This window comes from Catharus ustulatus, chromosome 7 (assembly GCF_009819885.2).
Source record: "Catharus ustulatus isolate bCatUst1 chromosome 7, bCatUst1.pri.v2, whole genome shotgun sequence".
NCBI lineage: Eukaryota > Metazoa > Chordata > Aves > Passeriformes > Turdidae > Catharus > Catharus ustulatus.
In genome coordinates, this window is record NC_046227.1 from 38,845,966 (window position 1) to 38,866,876 (window position 20,911).

The window sequence follows — 20,911 nt, forward strand, 5'->3', positions numbered from 1 at the left end:
ATGTGAGTTCTTCTCTGACAGAAACTGAGATTATGCCTCTGTGCAAGGTTTATTTTAGACAGCAGGTTATTGAGGAGTAGAAAATTAAGAAGAATCTGCTTTAAAAGGAATTAGCTTTGCAAAGCAAGAGAAATTATTGTGCCACTTGACACAGCAGTGAAATTAATTTGATTATTGCTGTGTAAATCTGGAAAGATTTGTTCCCTGGTGCCTCCTGAGGGTTGTGAGAGGTGGTTATTTGGGTGTTCAATTAGTATTTCCTGGAGTTCCCACATGAGCAGGATTAATTACTTCACTCAAGATACCTGGCTGGAAAGGTTCTTGACCTGCTGGGCATGAATAATCTCTGGAGTATCAACAACACTGGTGTAGTTGGCTTTCTCCATTTCTGCCAATTGTTTGTATTTGATCTGTCGGGCAAAGCTCACATTTAGGGGCCTGGGTCATCTCTGCACAACAACTCACGCTGGGTTTAAGCAGAAAAGTCTGGATTTTGCTTTAGGGAGAGCTCAGGGAGGTGGGGGCACAGACCTGGCTGGCGATGTCGGTGGCGTTCTTGGCCCGCACGAAATCCGGCGTCTCCAGCGCCAGCTCGCTCAGGCCCTTGCCACGGATCTCCAGCTCCAGGGCCTTCTTGTACTCCTTCTGCAGGGAAGAAGGGCAGGGTATGGGTCAGGGGTGTGGGGCATGGGGCTGGGGCATGGGGCTGGGGCATGGCAAAGGCTGCAACAGCTTTGGATTCACAGCACACACCAGGAACAGTGCCTGTCCCAGCCAGGAATAGCACCAATCCCAAACCAGGGAGAGCACCAATCCCAAACCAGGAATAATGCCCAGTCCCAAACCAGGGATAGTACCAATCCCAAACCAGGAACAGTGCCTGTCCCAACCAGGAATAGTGCCCGACCCCAAACCAGGGAGAGCACCAATCCCAAACCAGGAACAGTGCCAATCCCAAACCAGGAACAGTGCCCATCCCAAACCAGGAACAGTGCCCATCCCAAACCAGGAACAGTGCCAATCCCAAACCAGGGACAGTACTAATCCCAAACCAGGAACAGTGCCAATCCCAAACCAGGAACAGTGCCCATCCCAAACCAGGAACAGTGCCAATCCCAAACCAGGGGAGCACCAATCCCAAACCAGGAACAGTGCCCATTCCAAACCAGGGAGAGCACCAATCCCAAACCAGGGATAGTACCAATCCCAAACCAGGAACAGTGCCAATCCCAAACCAGGAACAGTGCCCATCCCAAACCAGGAACAGCGCCTGTCCCAGCCAGGAATAATGCCCATCCCAAACCAGGGATAGTACCAATCCCAAACCAGGAACAGTGCCAATCCCAAACCAGGAACAGTGCCAATCCCAAACCAGGAACAGTGCCAACCCCAAAGCAGGAACAGTGTCCATCCAAACCAGGAATAATGCCCATCCCAAACCAGGAACAGTGCCTGTCCCAGCCAGGAATAGTGACAATCCCAGACCAGGAACAGTGCCAATCCCAAACCAGAAACAGTGCCTGTTCCAGCCAGGAATACTGACAATCCCTAACCAGGAATAGCACCAATCTCAACCAGGAATAGCACCAACCCCAAACAGGAACAACACCAATCCCAAACCAGGAACAGTGCCCAATCCCAAACTAGGAACAGTGTTCATCCCAAACCATGAACACCATCAATCCCTAATCAAGAATAGCATCAATCCCAACCAGAAATAACACCAATCCCAAACCAGGAACAGTGCCAATCCCAAACCAAGAATAGCACCAATCCCAAACCAGGAATAGCTCTAGTATCAACTCATCATTATGTACACAAATGATATAATATCAGATTATTTCAGTTTGTGTTTCATGACTTAAATCTTGATTTAGTTCCTTGATTAATTAATTAATGAGTCCCTTGAGTGCCTGTTGATCCCAGCTCCTGTTTCCCATCTGAATTCCTGACAGTGATTGTGAGACCAGGAAAGGGCTCCCTTAAAAGCCCACTTTGATCCTTATTCCCTCATCCACGTTCTTTCCTGCCCTCTACTCAAGAGTTTCTAGGAAATGATGAAGTTCACACCAGTTGAAGGGATGGATGGGATACTGGGAAGGAATTCCTGGCTGGGAGGATGAGGAGATGCTGGGATGGAATTCCCAGAGAAGCTGTGGCTGCCCCTGGATCCCTGGGATTGTGCAAGGCTGGGTTGGACAGGGTTTGGAGCAGCCTGGGATGGTGGGAGGTGTCTCTGCCCAGGGAATTTGGAGGCTGTTCCATCCACTCAGGAATTTTCCAAGCAGTTCCTCCGTACCTCGTTCAGGATTTGAGTGGCATTCTTGGCTCTCAGCATGTCTGGAGTCTCCTCTAAGGCTGTCAGTCCCTTCCCTTTGACTCCTTCCTCCAGATCCTTCCTGTACTCTTTCTGCAGGAGAAGGAGAAAAACACTGCAAAGCCAAACCAAAGGGAGTTTTACACTCTACCAACTTTGTAGCAAAAAAAAAAAAAAGAAAGATAATGAAAGAAAAAAGAATTCCAAAAACTCCAAAAGAAGAAAAAAAACAAACAAGAAATTTGGAAAACAAGAAAGAATATTGTAAAGGGTTATGGAAGAACTACTCCAACAAAAGAAAGGGATTATTGTGGGAGATAAATTGCCAAGGCACACACATATGGACCAGTTAGGCTGAGGGAAGTCAGAGAGGGGCAGCAAATGGGAATACAGTTAAAGGACAAGGAAGAAATGTCCATGGCAAATTAGCTGACAGCACAAAATGGGTGTAAACATGCTCAGTGTGGGTGGGCAGGAGAGTGGGGAAGAAGAACTGGGGGTGCTGGAAGTGCTGCAGGAGGCAGAGCAGAGAAGCCCAGAGCAGCTGGTACCTCGCTCGCTATTTTGGTGGCGTATTTGACATGCAAGAGGGATGGTGTGACCTCCAGGCCAGTGAGGTTCCTGCCCTTCATGGACTCTTCAAAGTCCTTCTTATATTCTTTCTAATGACAGCAAGAAGAAGAAGAAGGAAAAAAAAAAAAAAAAAAAAGGCAAAACAGCAAATATTTATTTCAATATTTTCATAATGTGCAAAGCTGGGAGGGTGTTGATGTCACTGGGTACAGTTGGTGCTCAATGGGCTCCTCAATCCTGTTCCCAGTAAAACTTGTGAAGCAGCTCACTGCTTTTTAGGGATATAGGACCTGATCCTGGCTTTATTTTTTATTTTTCTACTCATTTATCAATGCAGAGAAAGCATTCAAAGGTACCACAAGGACTAATGGCCTTACACAGCTGCTCTGCAGCCTCCATCTGGGCCACAGCAGGAATAAACTTCAAATAAACACAAAAAAATTGCTCAAGAAAAGAAAATGCAGGTCAGGGGAGAACCTGTGACAGCAGAGACACACAGGGAATAAAAGAGTTTATCAAAAATGGAGTTTTGAGGTGAAAAAAAAAGAAGCAGAGCACTTTCTGTGTCCTGTGATAACACACACACTGTGTTGTGCTGTAAAAAATTAATTTTGTATCACTTTTCTTACTCAAAGACTTGTTTAAGCCTCATTTACCAATAAAAGATTACAGATAAACTCATTTCATGACAGGAAAGCGTCATGAATGTTCATTCATGCATTCAACAACCACCATAAAGAAATCTGAAATAACTATAATTTTTCAGTCTGTCATTGTGCACAAGGTACAAGTGCCTGTCAAATCCCTAAGTTTAATTTTACAAAAGAAATTTTAAAGTTTTTCAGTCTATCAGTGTTGATTTTACCTCACTCTGCATGAGCTGGGACTCCTTTGCAGTCAGGTATGTGGGGGTTTCAAAGTCTAACATGGGTTTTCCTTTTTCCTTCTCATACTTTTCTCTGTATTTCACCTGAGAAGAAAAGACAGAAAGTCATCCTCCTAAATAATCAAAGACCTAATTATGTGCCTACTATCAACAGCTCAGTGATAAAAATTGAATGTCTAATACAGTTTATTTTTCTGAAATCTGTATTGTTGACCAGCAAATTTCAGGAAGTAAAGTATCAGTGAAGAAATTCGTGCTTCAAGCTCTATTATCCTGATTTTCAGAGAGCTCAGTGAGGTGATGCTGTGGCCAAGTCAGAGCCTGATCCCAAACTGGAGCAACAAAATTAATTACAACCTCATTAACAACAACCTGATTTACATCCATTTTCTTTGCTGTGTGAACTTTCTGCCTTTCCATGCCTTGAACAACCCTGGGAATGTCCAAGGCCAGGTTGGGACAACCTGGGATAGGGGGAGGTGTCCCTGTCCAAGGCAGGAGTGGGTCTGGGTAATCCCAAATGTCCCCAAACCATTCTGGAATTCTGTGCCAAGCACCAGAACAATCAGCTGGGGTGTTCTTGCAGTAATTCCTCTCTTGCTTTAGAGCCAATAAACACTTGGAACAGAGAGGAGCAGAAACCAAATCAGACTGAATTTCTCTGGAGTGATCCACTGTTTTATTCCAGAGGGAAAAACTCCAGACATGTTTATAGTTTTGGTTGAAGTCATTTTGGGTGCAGGAAAGGACAGCAGAGCTTTCCTTTGGATCATGGGATGGATGAAGCAGTTGGAAATCCACTGTCAGCAGCACCCCTAATTCCTTCAGTTCCCAGTTTCTGTGGTTCCCAGGTCCTTTCTTCTCCACAGATAAATCCCCCTGATAAATGTATCTGATAAATTATATTAATGTATAATAAATGTATTTTCCTGTGTAAAAAGATCCACATAAAGCAGAGGTGAGGAATGGGGACTGGCTCTGCAATGAAGGAATCACAGAGATTTTATCTGTGCATTTTATGTGTTCTGAACTTGGAAATGTGCAGTTTTGCTGCCTGGATCCCTCCCCAGGTGTGCAGTGCTGGTGGGGCAGAGGGGCACAGGGGATGTCCCAGCCTGGAGGATTTACTGGGAGGATTTTGATGGAATTTGGTGCTCAGTGAGGTGGGATAATGACAAACACACGTCCAACTTACGTGGCTCTGGAGTTCTGAGGCTTCCCTGAGATGAACCTGCTCAAGATTATCTGGCACCACATGGTAGTGACCCTTACTCTTCTCATACTGCTTCTTGTACTGGTACTGAAGGGAAGGTGTCAAAAATCATCTCAATCAAAAAAAAAATCCCTCAGCAAATTTACATCTTTGGTCCAATCAAAGCAACATTTCAACGGAACATCAGAGAAATCAGAAATGCAAGAAGTAAAACAAAAAAACCAAGAAGTTTAGAATTTATATTGGTGGTTAAAGATGTGGGGGAATAGTTATTTTTTTATGGTCATTTAGATTGCAATAAAGGTTTTGTCCAAACCAGGATTAAAAGAAGAAAAAGCAAGAGAAAAGAGAAAACACAGTGGGTACTGAAAAGGCTGTACCAGGCAATAAAGGTTTTGCCTTTTCTCATTATAAATTATTTTGTTAGGCATAATTATGTGGATTTACAATAGTGTTAAACAAACATGAAGTAAAAAAACAAAAAAGAAAAAAAAATAAAAATTTAAAAATTAAATATAGTAATCAGCAAAGAAAAAAAGGAAAAAATTAAAAAAAGGTATTTGTTAGTGTAGTGCAATCGGTTAAAAATGGGATCAAGAACCAACCCAGTAAAAATTATCAGAGGATTTAAAACATTAGCAGTTCTGCAATCAGTTAAAATGGGATCCAGAACCAATCCAGCAGAAATGATCAGTGTTTAAAACATTAGCAGTGGTGCAGGTAAGGAAGATTTCCCTTCCCAGAGCACAAAGGAACCATTAATTAGGAACCAGAGGAAGAGATCACTACCAGGTGATACCACAGGGAGCAGCAGTTACAGGAGGAGGTAGCAGAGGATTGCCAAGGGAATTCCCAGCCCTGGAATGTGGGATCACCCAGAACTCACAGCACTGGCGAGCTGGCTGGTGCTCAGCACGTGGTTCATGAGCAGAGACTCCTTCATGTCCGTGACGGGCTTGTGCAGCTTCTTCAGGTCTGCCTTGTACTTCACCTGCAGGGAGTGAAACTCTCAGCTTAGAGAAATCAGGATTTTAGGTAAAGGTTAGAAGAAGCTGGGCTTGAGACAGTCACCTGAAATTTAAATAATTGATTGCCTGTGAATTTATGTTTGCTCAGCTGTGCTTGCAATGGGAAAGGATGAAACTGGTAGGTAGGTCCAAAAACACAAACAATTGCAACCAGAAACTCATTCTTTGCAAAACTGGAGCTGCCCCAAAATCCATTTGTATTGCCATTGATAGAAAAGGTCAGGGCGAGGAAGACTCACCTTACTTCCTCCTTTTAGGACCCCTCCCCACAAAAACAACCCCAGACTTAATTCAAGAAGCCAACCACGCTGCTTAATTGCCTTTCAAGCTAATTACCATGGGAGGGGCTGGTGTTATGAATATGTATTTGTTTGAACCTTTTGTCAATAAACAGACTCTGTGACCACCTGTGATTTTGCAGTGTGTGTTAGAGGGTTACCTCACACTGCTGCCCAGAGCTGAATAAACATTCACTGTCTAACTTTAAATTGTTACAGAGTCTTTTGTCCTCACAGTTGAGTATGGCTATTAGACCAATACTCATATCTTGGTAAATCAGGAATAAAGGTTAAACCCATCAGGAGAGGGCTCTGGCCTGGGGGAGGTTCCAGTCACACAGAGGAAGGGTTTGGGGGAGCAGGATGGGGTTTGCTCCCAGGAAAAGGGGAAGGGAACGTACCTCACTGGCCATGTTGTGGGCATCCTTCAGGGTCTTGTAGATTTTGGCCTCCTTCAGATCATATTTTGGCTTTTTACCCAACTCTTTGGCAAAGTTCTCCTTGTATTTCACCTAAACAGAGAACAACCAGGTGTCACAGCTGCTCTGCAGGACTCATGGCTTGGCTGCAGAGTTTCAGTGGGGCTGGTTGGGAGAAGAACAAAAGTGCAGGAACTTGAAGATGTCCACTGGAATAATGATTATTCCAAAAATAATAATTTCAAAAACCTGACATGGAAAGAAAATCTGCATCTATTTGCCATTGACAAGATTTTTCTTCCAATGCATCTCCTCATTGCAAAAATAGAAGAGCCAAGAGAATTGTGTTGCCAAAATTCTCACCCTTGGAGGTGAAGAGTTTTTCACTTTTTCACTTGAGTTTTTCACAGATGGGAATAATCCACTGAGTTAAGAGATTTCACCAAGACAAGCAGAGACAGGTATAATAAGAGTAAAATACAAGAAATATATGAAATATATTAAATATAATAATGTAAGAGTATATTAAAGAGTTTAGAAGAAGTCTTTATACACCTCTTGGAGAAATAAGAGCTTTAAAAATCTCAAGAGCACTGAAGATGTCAATAAATCAAATACTTTTCTATCCATTGTTATGTACACAGTGTGTCCTGTCTGGATTAATGATCACAGAGCAGTGACACAATTAATTACTAATGATAAATAATTAATTCGTTTCTACAAGAGTTTTAGTTCCACTTCCAAGCCACATCAGCTTCAGCCAAGCCACCAGCATCCAGCAGATCCAGCCTGGAGGCACAGGAATATTGACAGGAATGAGAGATTTTTAAACCCAAAAGAGGAATTGCTGGGAGATCAATGCAAAATGAAAAGCAAGCAAGCCAGACAGACAAAATCCAACTAAAAAACTCAACTGGACAAACAAAATGGACAAGATGCTTTACAAAGTTTATGAGAAGAGACATCCAAGAGAAAATACAACTGTTAAAGATGATGCCAACCATTCTTTGCTCCCTCACTGCCCCTCCAGCAGCTCATTTTCCCTTCAAATTTACCAAATTAGAACCAAAATTATCTCAGCAAAGAATGTTTAAAAGACCAAGAGTGGAAAAAGAATGGAAAACCAGGATCTCATCACTGAATGGGCACAAACAGAACTTCTTCTTTTTCTTGTAGCTCAGTTTAAAACAGAACTTCTTTTTCTTGTAGCTCAGTTTAAATCAGAACTTCTTTTTCTTGTAGCTCAGATTAGAATCCTTGGTTCTCCTGAGGAGATCCTTGGTTTTCCTGCAGACAGTGGTGGACATTCCAACACATAAACATGGCAGCAGACACAGCCAGACATGGAAATAAAAATAAAATTCCCTTTTTTTTTTTTTTTCACTTGGAAATACATGTGTAAAACTGCAATGGCACAGACCTATCTGCTGCCACTTCCAAATGGGCAATCCAGGCTCTGCTTTTCTGTTTTCCAAAGGTTTTGATGTGGGAAGAAGTCTAAGGATCAATGAGCCCTCAAAGTGGCACAGGCTGCACTTCCCAGTGGGACTGGATTCTGCCAGAGCCTGCTCTTCCATTAGGAAATTCCAGTCAATAAAATAGCTTAATTAAAGTTTAAATGAAGTTTTAATAGAAGTCTGAAGAGTTAAGATGAAGCTCTGGTGACTGTTCACTGAAAATTACCAGCACCATCGTTCAGGTTGGTCATACACAATATTTACATATGTATTTCCCTGTGGTTTTTTTTTCATTTTTGGACAATAACAGCTCAATTTTTAGGTTTTTAGGTGGAAAAGGTGAATTTTCACATTATGTGAGTGCACTGAAACTTTCCATAAAAAACCTGGAAGCTCCAAAACCATAAATGACAGAATGGCAGAATGACATTTAAAGCTTCACATGGTGCTGCAGAATTGCAAGATAATTCTGCCAGCAAGAGACAAATGCAGAACAATAGCATTAATGGCAGTTAATTAAAATTCTCTTACATGACTACTTAGCATATTTGCTTTCTTAAAGGTTCTCATCCAGGGGGTGTCATAGGAAGCAGCTCCATGGCCTCTCATGTGTTGTTTGAGGTACTCTGCCTACAACCAGCAGCAAGAAAGCAAGGTGAGAAAGGCAAAAATCCAGAATTCAAACACGAAGGGGTGAAAAAGAACCAAGAGGGATTGAGATCCTGGCACAAGATTCTTTTAAAGATACAAAGAAAAAAGAAAGAAGCCAAGGGTCTGTTCAAAGGATGGAAAATAAGAGTCAGGTAAAGGTTGGTTCTGGTAAAGCCAGTACCCAAAAGAGCTAAAAAAGAACAAGGCAAACACTTCAGCTTCAGTATTTCTGTCACAGCATCATCTTAAGAAGGTTTGATATCTGCATTAATGACAGTAGAAAAGTTTAACAAAGAAATACAAATTTGTACTGGTATTTAATTTTTACTTCACCACATTCCCTTCCTTTCCCTTTTCCCCCAACTTGCAAATAATTTCAATTAAAGTCATGACATCACTCTGTAAATTAATTTAATGTCTCATTTCTCTCAGTGCTCTGAGCTTCACCAAGTTTTCATTTTGCCCTTACCTGGCTGGTCAGTTTGGACACCTCCTTGGCCAGCTCAATGTCTGGACGTCCCAGCATGGTCACACCCACACCTGCTGCTCCACGCTTCTTATATTCAATCTAAGAAAAAAATAAATCCTTTAGGAGGGAGGAAACCCCCTTTTAATTATTCTAATGGGTTTTGTAATTAAATTAATGCTAAAGGATTATACAGGAGGCTTAAAACCACTCACATTGCTGATTAATTTGGCAGCCTGTGTTGCTTTCTTAATGTCTGGTCGATCTGCTATAGGTGTGTAGTGGAGTTTGGATTTGGCATCTTTCTTGTATTCAATCTAATCCATGGGAAAAGACAGAGGAAAGAAAATTAATGAGGTTTATCCACTGGAAATACACCAAGCAAGGACACAGCAACGTGAGAAAGTGCATGGGTTTGTTTGGGAAATCAATTCACAAGGCTTGGATCTGGGAATCTGGTTTTGCAAGTTGTCTACAAGTGAAGAAATAAATGTGGGAAATTCTGTCTGTATTTGAAAGGATGAAAAAAATTATTAGATGTGATTTCCAGCAGATTACTTGAAATCCTACAATGGGATTTAAATACAAATCCCTTATTTCAGTGCTATTTCATATTAGTAAATATTTGTACTTTCATGTTTCAAAGCCACACCTGAGAATGGAGGCTGGGAGGAAATTCAGAAATCCATAAACTCGGGGTTTTCCAGCTGAGTTTGCTTACATAACCTACTAAATTAATGGAAATAGAGGCAAACTTACTGTGCTTTGGTTTTTAGCAACTTCCATGGCATGTTTCACCTCAGGAGGCTCCAGCATGACAGAATAATTGGATTTGCCTTTCTCCTTCACAAACTTCTTTTTGTAGTTTGTCTGCCAAGAACAACAAGGGCCACGTGTGAGATTTTAATGTCACAGGAGAGGAATGCTACAGAAACTTGGAAAAAAACTCCTTGAAACTGCTGTAGGTGGATAAAGAGGAGTCACCTCATTCCCAAAATGTGTAGGCTGCAGCTTTTGGGGTTGGGATTAGAAAAGCTCACCTTTGGGGATGTTGAGCTGAGTGTGAACTGACCTCACTGACGTTCTTGGTCACCTCCTTGACATGGACGGTGTCCCTGGTCTCAGGCAGGGTGGTGAAGGAGCCATGGGGCAGCTGCTTCTTGCTCTGCTCTTTGTACTTGTTCTGCCAGCACAGGGGAAAAGCAGGTGAAACCCAGCAGCCACAGGATGGGATGAAATGGAATCAATCAATCAATGGGGGATTGATTACCTCAGACACCAGGGAGCTGACGTTCTTGGCCAGCAGGATCTGAGGCGTGTCTGGAACAACGTGGTAGGTCCCACGGGCTTTGTTGTGCTTCTCTTTGTATTTTATCTAGCAGGAAGGGAAGACAGCAGTTTGAATAATGAGCATTTTGTCTTCTGGCAGAATCAAAAGTAATTAGTACAGTAGTGTTTGCTTGTTAGTGTGGAATTTTGCAGAAAATCTCATGTTTTGACATTTTACAGCCTAATCCATACATTTCTATGGCTCTCATTGATTTATTAAAATATACTGTTAGTAATTATTAAAGATATTTTGTGTTATTATTGAAGATATTTTGTGTTATTATTGAAAATATTTTGTGCTATTCCCAGATATTTTCTCCAGACTCCCATTTCAGTATCAGCACCTGGGTGTAATATCCAAGGTTGTTCAGGCCATGTTAACTTTGAATATCAATTTAATCCATGAACTAGGCCAGTGGCTTTTACAAGACTAAATTTATTCTCAGTTCATTCAGTCAATTTGTTAATTAAATAAATCAAATAATGAAGTGGGACTGAGAACAACTGTACAAAACTTGGTTGTAAATCCAATTACATTTGCAATAGAGCAGTTAAGCAGTGAGTAAAGTGCTAGTAGAGGACTTGGAGAGGAAAGGTGAGCTCAGTGCTTACATCACTGGCCAGGATTGCATTATTTAAGGCCAGCACTGTGTTTTTATCATCTGTGACAGAGAGTTTGCACCCCTTGAGGAATTCCTGGTCCAGCTTGTATTCATACTGCAGGAAGGAAAAATAAAAGATAAAGTAAGAGAGTCTCTGATCCTCTCCAATTTTTAAAAAACTTCTGAATAGGAGAGATGGGGAAAGGGAATATTCAGAGTATTCTGATTTTCTTACATCACTCTGCTGCAGAGAGGACTTGGCTGCCTGGACAAAGTCAGGCCTGTCAGCAATCAGGTGCCAGTGGGCTTTGGCTGCTTCGTATTTCTTCTTATAATCCAGCTGTGGGCAGGGAAAAACCAACAGGAAGAGTTCATTGGAAATTGGACACAACAATTCAAGAGGCCAATTCTTTTTTGGTCTGTGAGAAGAGGTAAGAAAAAGTATCTGCACCAGATTAGGGCTTTTTTCTGGGTCAGGCACAGCCCTGTCCCTGCAGATTTTCCACTGCTGGGTGGAGGAAGGAGTGTGAAGGTGGAGAAAGGAATATGAAAGTGGAGAAAGGAGTAAGAAAGTGGAGAAAGGAATATGAAAGTGGAGAAAGGAGTAAGAATGTGGAGAAGGGAATGTAAAGGTGGAGAAAGGAATATGAAGGCTGAGAAAGGAATATGAAAGTGGAGAAAGGAATATGAAGGTGGAGAAATTATTATGAAGGTGGAGAAAGGAGTAAGGTGGAGAAAAGAATATGAAAGTGGAGAAAGGAATATGAAAGTGGAGGAGAGTAAGAAGGTGGAGAAAGGAATATGAAGGTGAAGAAATGAATATGAAGAACTGAAATTATGTCCTGGCTTTTGAGAATGGGAGAGCTTTCAGATCCTTCCTGCTGAAATGGGTGTTGGACACCAATAACAGAAAATGCAGGGAAGTTTTCCATGAAGCTTTGCTTTGTCTCCCACATCCCACAGAATTTCTGGGATAGTTGTGTCTCTGCCAGGAAAACAGAGGACAACTGGAAGGATGGGATGTGTGACACACAGAGCACTTCAGTATGAAATAAATTCAGCCACATTTTATTCCAGCAGCATAAGGATTAGAAGCAATGCCCAAAAAATTCAATGGAATTTCACTTCTTGTGGAATAATTTCTTGTGGAAATAATTCCTTGTGGCTTCCACTGCCAGTTCCCAACACCCTCCAGAATAAAATTAAAACATGACCAGGGCAGAACTCACATTGCTGTTCAGTTTGTAGGCGTGCCTGGGAGTTTTGATGTGAACTGAATCTGCCACGACGTTGCAGCGAGATTTGCTCCTCTCATACATCTCTTTGTATTTCAGCTAAAGAAAGACAAAGATGTAAAAATGTTTACAAAGATCCCATCAGCATCAACAGGAAAAGCATTCAAATAGGAAAAACCTAATTAAAATTGTCTGGATAAAATCTTAGTAGGAGAAAATGGCTGGAGGTGGCACTCAAAATCAGAGTCAGGGCTCTGGGCTGGGGATGTGAGGGGAGGGTTGGGCACAGCTTGGATTTGATGGTCTTGGGAAATAATTCTGGGATTCCATGAAAAATAAATTCTATAGACACAACTTGATAGGCACATGCCTGAAGGAGAATCTTCTCCAGCAGCACTTCTCTTTAAATAGAAAATGTGGTGGTTTTAAATCACCACGAGGCACAGACTAAGATTAAACAAAATCTATTCATGATTCTGAATATCTCTAGTTTTTTGCAGCCAAAAGAAATCCTTTGAAGAAACTTGGTTTCTGGTAGTTACACTAACTGAAAACTCCTTCAGAGAATCTCAGGTTGGAACTTAAAAATTATGTCCTTCAATTCACATCTCTGTCTATCAATGATCTAGTTTAGTATCTGGATAAAAATTGTTATTTTTGCTCCTGGATTTACTAGATATGTAGAAATCCATGGAGCATCTGCAAGAGATTCTACTTATTCTGACAGTACTACACTGAGTTTCAGAAGTTTCAGTATCCTCATTTATGGATACCTAAGGAACAACAAAGGATAGAGAGAAGGGGCAGGAGAAGGAATTAGGAGCAGGAATCCTAAATTCTATGTTATTTTATCCACTCCTCTTCCTTTCTCTCTCCATCTTACTTTTCTATTGCCCCATAATAAAAAAAAATTTATTTTAGATCAGAATATTTACCTTACATACTTACAGTATCCATATAAGAAATTAATAAACACATCAATTAATGAAATATTTTATTCAAACTTCAAAAAAAAAAATAAAGTCACTAGAGGAAGAAAACCTTTCCAAATTAATGATTTAGAGACCACTTCCAGCTCATAGCTTTTATTTCTAGTAAGGGGTGGGTTTGTCCCAACAACAAAATGTTCTAAGAGCTTCAGAAAAAAATTGTATTAAAAACTTCCTGGGTTTTGAAAAAGCACTGAATGCATATAGAGTTTTACGTGGTCTAGGAAGGTGATGATTTGCACTGACAGTGTTACACAGGAGCCCCAGACATTGGCTGTAAGGTGGAAAGGTGAATTCTGTGTGTTTTGGGGATTCACTCACATCGCTGATCCTGTCCTTGACCTTGCGCACATGCAGCAGCATCGGCGTGTCCTGGATGGTGGTGTAGCCCTTGGGCTTGGCTTTGTTGTACTCCAGCTTGTAAATGATCTGAAAGGACAAATTGGGGCTTGGATTATCTCTTGGACTCCTTGGTGGCAGCTGGAAATTCCCTGGGGGTGATTATCCAAAGGATCCACACTTACGTCGCTGATCTGTTTGTTGACCTTGGTGGTCCGTAAATATTCTGGAGTGTCCAGAACTGTGGTGTATTTGTCTTTCTTCTTCTCATAGTCCTTCTTGTACTGAATCTGGAGATGGGGAAAGGCCCTGAGTTAATCACACAGAGCAGGAAAAACCTTTTATAGAGGTGGGGTTATATCCCTGGTTAAAATTGCAAAACCCTCCCACAAAGGCAAAGAAAGCAGAACGTGCACCAGGAGCTGAATTGCAAACCCTTCCTTGCCTAGGAGGCTGCCTGGTTGTTTGTCTGATCAATTTTATGGTGATTTCAAGCTAAAATCTCCAGGGCTGAGCTAAAAAAATCAATCATTGCAGACCAGAGACTTTTAAATTTCATAATGGATAATATCTCATTTTTGAATATTGATATCCAGTTGAAACCTGGACCTGGTGATCTTGGAGGTCTTTTCCAACCTTAATGATTCTGTGATCAGAGTGAGGAGAAATGTAAATCATCTCACACAGCAGGAGATAAAAACATTACCAAATATATCCCAATGCCAGGATATTTTCAAGGCTTTGGCAGCAGGATTTGTACTTTGGTAATGATTTTCTGAAAGGTCACCTTCTCCTGCTCAGGTTTCTAAACCTTTTTTCACAGATTTCAATGAGAACAGGTCCACCAAGGATGGGAATTCATTGTAGGCAGCCTCAAGGCAGCTGGAAAAGGTTAGAACACATTTTTCACAAAAGAATCTTCATGCTCTACCCTTTATCAGAAAATCAAACCATGCATTTGAAATGGGACTGTGACAGACAAGCTATGGAAAATGATGAACAGATAATCAATGAGAACACAAAGTGAACTTGGGGGGACATTCAGGTCAGACACTGCTTTTTTTTTTAATTCAAACATACTCACAGTTACCTGCAAGGAGTTTTTAGTGAAAGAATAGAAATCCACAGAAAAAATGGAACAAAAATGTCTGAAAAACCTTCAGTAATTTATTACTGAAGACTGTCACTACTGGCACGGGCAATAACAAAGAATTACAATTCCCTCTGACAATTGTTTTCCACTGTTGCATTTCCAGTCTATCATTTATCTCACAATTCACCATCAGGAATGGTTTTTTTTCCCCTGCAAAGGGTGAGCTGACTGCCAGCAGCTGTGATTTCAGAGCAGAACTAGCTGCTCTGTGTCTGACACCATTCTGGGCACAGTGGGAGATAAATGTTGGAATCTCCCTGGCAAATCCATCATGTTCTTCCTGAATTAAGGAATTGGGGTTAGCAAAAGTGGCCAGGCCAAGAAATGGTGTCAGAATGAGAATTGGGTTAGGGAAATAGCAGGAACAGCTAACATCCAATATCTGAAATGTATGGAAAATTGCTTTTTTATACAAATTTGTGAAATCCATACCAACTGTTTATAATGAAAAGAGGAAATGGGGACAAGCTCAGCCTGAGCTGAGCCAATCCTGTTTCAGATATTCTGGTTTACTTTGTCACAGCCAGCATTAAGCACACTGAGGAAGCTTTGGGGATGTGAATTCCATGGGAATAGAGGGAGCAGTAAATATGCCAAGTCCAAGCAGCTACAGTGGGTATCTCAGGAGTCCCAGAGCTCTGCAGATTACCTGGCTCCACAGGTATGTGTTGTAGAGGGCTGTCAGCATATCTGGCCTCAGAATTTCATTGCATCCGTGCTGCAGGAGCATCTTGGCAAGGGATTTATAGCTTTTCTGTCATGCAGATGGCAACCAAGGACAAGAGAGACTCATGAACAACATGAACAATGACACAGCTCTAGATCCCAGGCACTTGGAGAGTGGAGAGATTTAGGCTGTATGTATTCATCCACATGTGCATACAATTCTGAGCATTTAGCACTGCCAAGATGGAATATTAACACATTTCCCTGCTCTCACATTAAGGAAAGGATGGATTTTTGGGGGGAGATGAGAGTAAATTAGAGATTAAGGCAAATTGTCCTTGTAGCTTTATCTAGAAATGAGTAAAAAGATTTGAAAAGAGAAGTAATAAATAATAAATGCTTGATTCTGCATTTTTAAAAACCTCAACAGTGACCTCAGGAGGGGATTCCTGATATCCATTGATGCACAATAATGGAAATACATACAGGACAGATGGACAGAGCAGCTCACACAAAAAGTGGCTCCTTTTTGGGTGGCAGGATGGAGATGGAGTGAGCAGATGGAGAAACACGAGGGTGTCCCAGGGCTGAGACACTGCTGTGACACTGCTGTGACACTGCTGCTGTGAAGGTGGCACACAGAGCTGCTCCAGGTGCCCCCACAGTACCTGACTGCTCAGAGTGCTGCCCCACTTGGCCAGCAGATTCCTGGGGTCATCCACAATAACGCTGTACCTAGATTTGAGCTTCTCATAGGCTGCTTTATATAATTTCTGCTCAGAATAGCACAATGGGGTAACAAGAGAGAGTTAAGGTACAGAGAGATCACTGCTATAACCTCTTTAAAGGTTGGGGGTTGGAGGTTGTGTCCAAAAGAGAAAAAATAATTAGAAGCAAAACCAAAATATAAAAAAAAATAAATTACAAAACCAAAAAAACCCCACCAAAACAAACAAACAACAAAAAAAACCCAAAAAAACCCCACCCCCCAAAACGCAAAGAAACCAAACAAAAAAAACCCAAAAGACAAAAAACCATAACCAAACAAAAAAAACCCCAAAAAACAAAAAAACCCCAACCAAACAAAAAATAAACAAACAAAAAACCAAACAAAACCCCTCCCCCACAAAACAAAAAAAGAGGGAGAATATTTGCAAATGGTAAATGCATTTCTAAATTGTCTCTAAAGTCCCACAGTTTAAAGATGTGTCTATTCCATCCCTTAATAAGCAATTTTATGACTGAATTTCTTCATGAAAAGTAACTGCAGAAGCAACCTTGTGTTGCAGATTCCTGAGCTGAGTCCAAAGAGAACACAATGTTATTTAAAAAAAAATCATTTATATAACAGAAGATATTTAGGCAAGTTCAATATATGGAGCTGCCCTTGATAAAATTTTACCCATTTATGTTTCTGATATTAATTTTTTCCTTCTTTGTTCTATAAACAATAAAACTAAACAATCATCATAAAAATTCTGGTGTTTGTTGTGAAACAGTTTTTCTCACCTAGAACAGGTAATTAATAAACTTACTGACAGGTAATTATATAACACAATGGCTGGTGAAAAAGAATGAAAGATTAAGATATAAATATAATAATAAACCTAAATATCTGTTTCTTTAATGAAAAGATCAGATTTTGATGTGCTATTCCAACTTCAAGCTGATGGGATCACCCTGAACTTGATGTTTTCTATGGAATTTGTCCTGGGATGAAGAGCACTAATCCTACAAACCCCAGGAGTGATTTGAATTTTAAACCCAGGGGTGTTCATTAATTTTAGGTTGTGTCAATTGGTTCTTTAGCACTTCAGGAGGAAAACAAGAAAAAGTTGAGTTGTAGAATGAAAAATTCTAGGTAAAAATCACTGAAATTAAACAAGCTGTGGCAACTGCAGACATAACTCTGCCCTCCTAACACCAATAAAGATTTTATCAGTGCTCTAGGAGAGCAATTGGAATTCTCTCCACACATTTTTGGGAAGGAAACCAACACTCATGGGTACTGTACCAGCAGCATTATTTAAGTCAGAAAAGGAAAAGTTCCTTTGCCACGAAAAATGAATCAACAGGGGTGGGGATTTCACTTCCTGGGCTCTGCAAACCTGTTCTGTCCTAATGTTCAGAAAAACAACAACCTTGTCTTTCATGGCTTCAGTCTGATCTTAAAGCATCTTTAAGCCTGATTGTAAGGAAGGACAACCTCCAACTCTGTATTTACTTAAGGCTGAGCTTACAGAAATCTTTACTTACCTCATCTATCAGCTGAGTTGCATATTTAAAATGTTCATTGCTTGGGGAGTCAGTAACATACTTGAACTTGGACTTGGTCTTCTCAAAATTCTCCTTGTACTTACACTGGAGCCAAAGAAAAGCAAACACACAAAACCCAGCCCATGTTAGTCCAAAGAAGGGTAAGGCAATGAAAATGTGATTTTAGAGAAAATTTGTGGCAAAAAGAAAATGAGTTTAGCTTTTCTACCAGCAAAAATGGACAGCAAATGTCCAAAAACATTCAGGAACAACTCAGAGTGTTTCACTCACCCCACTGTAGAGCACTTTGTTCTGCTCTGCCAGGACAAAACTTGGAGTATCCCACACATAGCAGCCAATGCCTTTGAGCCATTCCAGGTCTTCCTTGTATTTAACCTTTAGGAAAGAAGTAAAACCACTCAGTTTTAAGCAGATAATCAGTGCTGAAATGAACCTCAGCACAAGGTGTGGCAAAGAGAGTTAAAAATAAGTTAGTTTTTCCTGTTTTTGTGATGGACTCAGTTTATTCACACACATAATCTGTCATTAGCAGTTGGAGTTCCTGTGTGAATTAAAAATAATGTACAGGTAAGGGGTTATTGTGTATGCACAGAAATGTACAATTAAAGGTTGTTACAGGGCTAAACAAATCAAATCAAATACAACTGAAATTAATTAATATTTTCTGTTAATTTGGCAAAGGGATGTGCTGCAGCTTTAGCCATTGAGATTCTCCCAGTTCCCAGAATTGAGGGCAAATTCTGCCAGGGCAAACTGCAAATCACTGAACAACTTCAGCTGCTTTCCCTTTGTTGAGAAAGAGGGTTTGGGTTGGTTTTGGGAAGCACTTCTGTCCCTGCAGGAGCTGCTGGACTCACATCACTGATGGCATCGGTGACCAGGCGGTGGTGGAAGTGCTCAGGGCGGTCTGGGATGGATCTCCAGATCCCCAACTGGCTCATGTAATTCTCCTTGTATTTGACCTACAGAGAAAATGGAAGAATTAAGTAAAACAACTGAAGAGAACACTCCACTACATTTTTTTTTTTTGCTCCCTGAAACATCAGAACTAAAAGAGTGGAAATTAAATTAACTTGTAACATCAACAGCAATCAATATTCCAGAGAAAGAAAGAAATCTACACTGATAATGCTGATATTTTCCTAATTATTTGACATATTGAAATGGAGCAAAAGTCTAAATGGCCTATTTTAAGTTATTAAGGAATGGAGATGTTGTACATACACTGCTGATGTCATCAGTGACCTTCCTGTGGTAGACAATGTCCAGAGCATCCTTCACTGTGTGGTATTTGCCCTTGGTGTTCTCAAAGGTTTCTTTGTAGCGCAGCTGGGAAGGGAAAAAAACCCACAAAATAAGGGATTAATGTGCCAGGAATTGTTTCAGCTCAATTTCTCACTTCTCAGGAATGATATCCAGGGATATGTTGCTGCCTGACATCCTAATGTAAGCCCTGAGGAATTTTTGGAGGCTGCAATTTCCTACAATCAGTTGTAATTTCACTGAGACTTGTGGTGAAAATCACAGAGAATTTCACCCAATTCACTTTCAGACTGAGGAAAAACCATCCCTGCATCACAGGAGTGCTCTCTAGGATAGCACAGCTGCCTCTTCTGGCATAAAAATCTATTTTTTCTCTTTTTCCTTGCCTTGCTCTAGGAGAAAGCAGGAAGATCATCCCAGTCTCTCAGAGGAGAAATTCCCATGTGCAGAAGAGCTGGGATGTTCCTTGGCATATTTAAAAACCTCTCTTAGAGCAGAAAGATTAAATAAACCCTAGAACAAAGCACCAGCCCTGCACATGTCCTTTCACATCCTGCTGGTTCTGAAATATATGGAGAAGCACTCACAAATGAGCATTTTTAAATTGCCTTAAATCACAAATAACTATTCCACGCCTGAAAAAAATCAATTTCACCGTAACAACCTCCTGTGCAGCAGCTCAGGTAATTTTTCTCTCTAATCTACTTCTGAATTTAAAAATGAACACATTCCCAGTGACAGGGCAGTTTACTTCTAACACAAAACTGAGATGAAAAAGCTGATCAAAGTTATTCTGTCCTGGTCCCAGCATCAATCACTTCACTCCAGTCTGCTCTATCTGGAGATTTGATGTGTAAACAAATTATTTTTAAATATGTTTTTACTTTGTTGTATGGCCACACTTCAGTGCAATGGGAAATGAAAATGAATGATAAAAATTGGAAAAGAAAAAAGGCATTGCAGTGGAATCAAATCAAAACTTAATAATGTTCCTAATTTCAAATGGAAATGGACATACAAATAATGGATTTTGTTGATGTGGGCACTGAGATGTTCTGTGTTTGGACGTTTATTCCTCACTGATCTTTTTCCTGCTCTTTTCATGCAGAATCCAAGGAAAAGCAGCAGTGGGGTGCTGCTGGAGTACTCACATCACTGGCATTCAGGTAGGCTCTCTTGGCTCTGATCAGCACTGGGGTGTCAGGGACAGGGGTGTATTTGTCCTTCATCTTCTCATACTGGGTTTTGTACTTTTTCTAAGAGAAACAGCAAAAGGAAAGAGTCACCACTGCAATTTTAGAAGCATTTGCCAATCTGCAAAAACTGCTTGTTTTATAAAATCCTAAAACATTTTCAGAATGTTTTATTTTACAAAGGAAATGTGGAACTTAAGTATAAGAGAGAGAGAAAAAAAAAGAAGACTAAACAGATTTGAGCCTTGGAATTACCATTAAAATTAGAAATAAAATTTCTAAAGAGTTCAGCAGAGTGGCAGCAAATTAGAAAATAAGATTTTACCTCACTGATCATGTCCTTGACATTCCTGGCATGGGTAAAGGCTTGAGTCTGACCATCAGCATGATGGTGGGGTCTCTCCTTTGTGGCAAGTTCCACGTACAAGTACTGCAGCAAGAAGAAAATAATCAAAAAAACCCCCACACTTCTACTAAATTCTATCTCATGTCTCTGAAAAACAGCTTTAAATTCACAGTATAAACATAACCACCAATTTCTAGGAATCCTTGCTTCAAAATGGCCTGGAAAGCTTTT

At 40.7% G+C, this 20,911-nt stretch overlaps 1 protein-coding gene across 1 annotated transcript in view; it reads right to left on the reverse strand.

Moving 5' to 3' along the window:
* The window catches only part of LOC116999003 (nebulin-like), a 103,785-nt gene that overhangs the window by 22,783 nt on the left and 60,091 nt on the right, over positions 1 to 20,911 (reverse strand). The window contains 26 exon segments of the mRNA XM_033065277.2: positions 306 to 410; positions 532 to 645; positions 2,300 to 2,410; positions 2,869 to 2,979; positions 3,756 to 3,860; positions 4,972 to 5,076; positions 5,876 to 5,980; positions 6,697 to 6,807; positions 9,292 to 9,390; positions 9,504 to 9,605; positions 10,048 to 10,158; positions 10,361 to 10,471; positions 10,559 to 10,663; positions 11,230 to 11,334; positions 11,455 to 11,559; positions 12,449 to 12,553; positions 13,765 to 13,872; positions 13,968 to 14,072; positions 15,585 to 15,689; positions 16,270 to 16,374; positions 17,858 to 17,962; positions 18,149 to 18,253; positions 18,736 to 18,840; positions 19,103 to 19,207; positions 20,293 to 20,397; positions 20,660 to 20,764. Coding sequence (XP_032921168.2) covers positions 306 to 410; positions 532 to 645; positions 2,300 to 2,410; positions 2,869 to 2,979; positions 3,756 to 3,860; positions 4,972 to 5,076; positions 5,876 to 5,980; positions 6,697 to 6,807; positions 9,292 to 9,390; positions 9,504 to 9,605; positions 10,048 to 10,158; positions 10,361 to 10,471; positions 10,559 to 10,663; positions 11,230 to 11,334; positions 11,455 to 11,559; positions 12,449 to 12,553; positions 13,765 to 13,872; positions 13,968 to 14,072; positions 15,585 to 15,689; positions 16,270 to 16,374; positions 17,858 to 17,962; positions 18,149 to 18,253; positions 18,736 to 18,840; positions 19,103 to 19,207; positions 20,293 to 20,397; positions 20,660 to 20,764 — 2,763 coding nt within the window.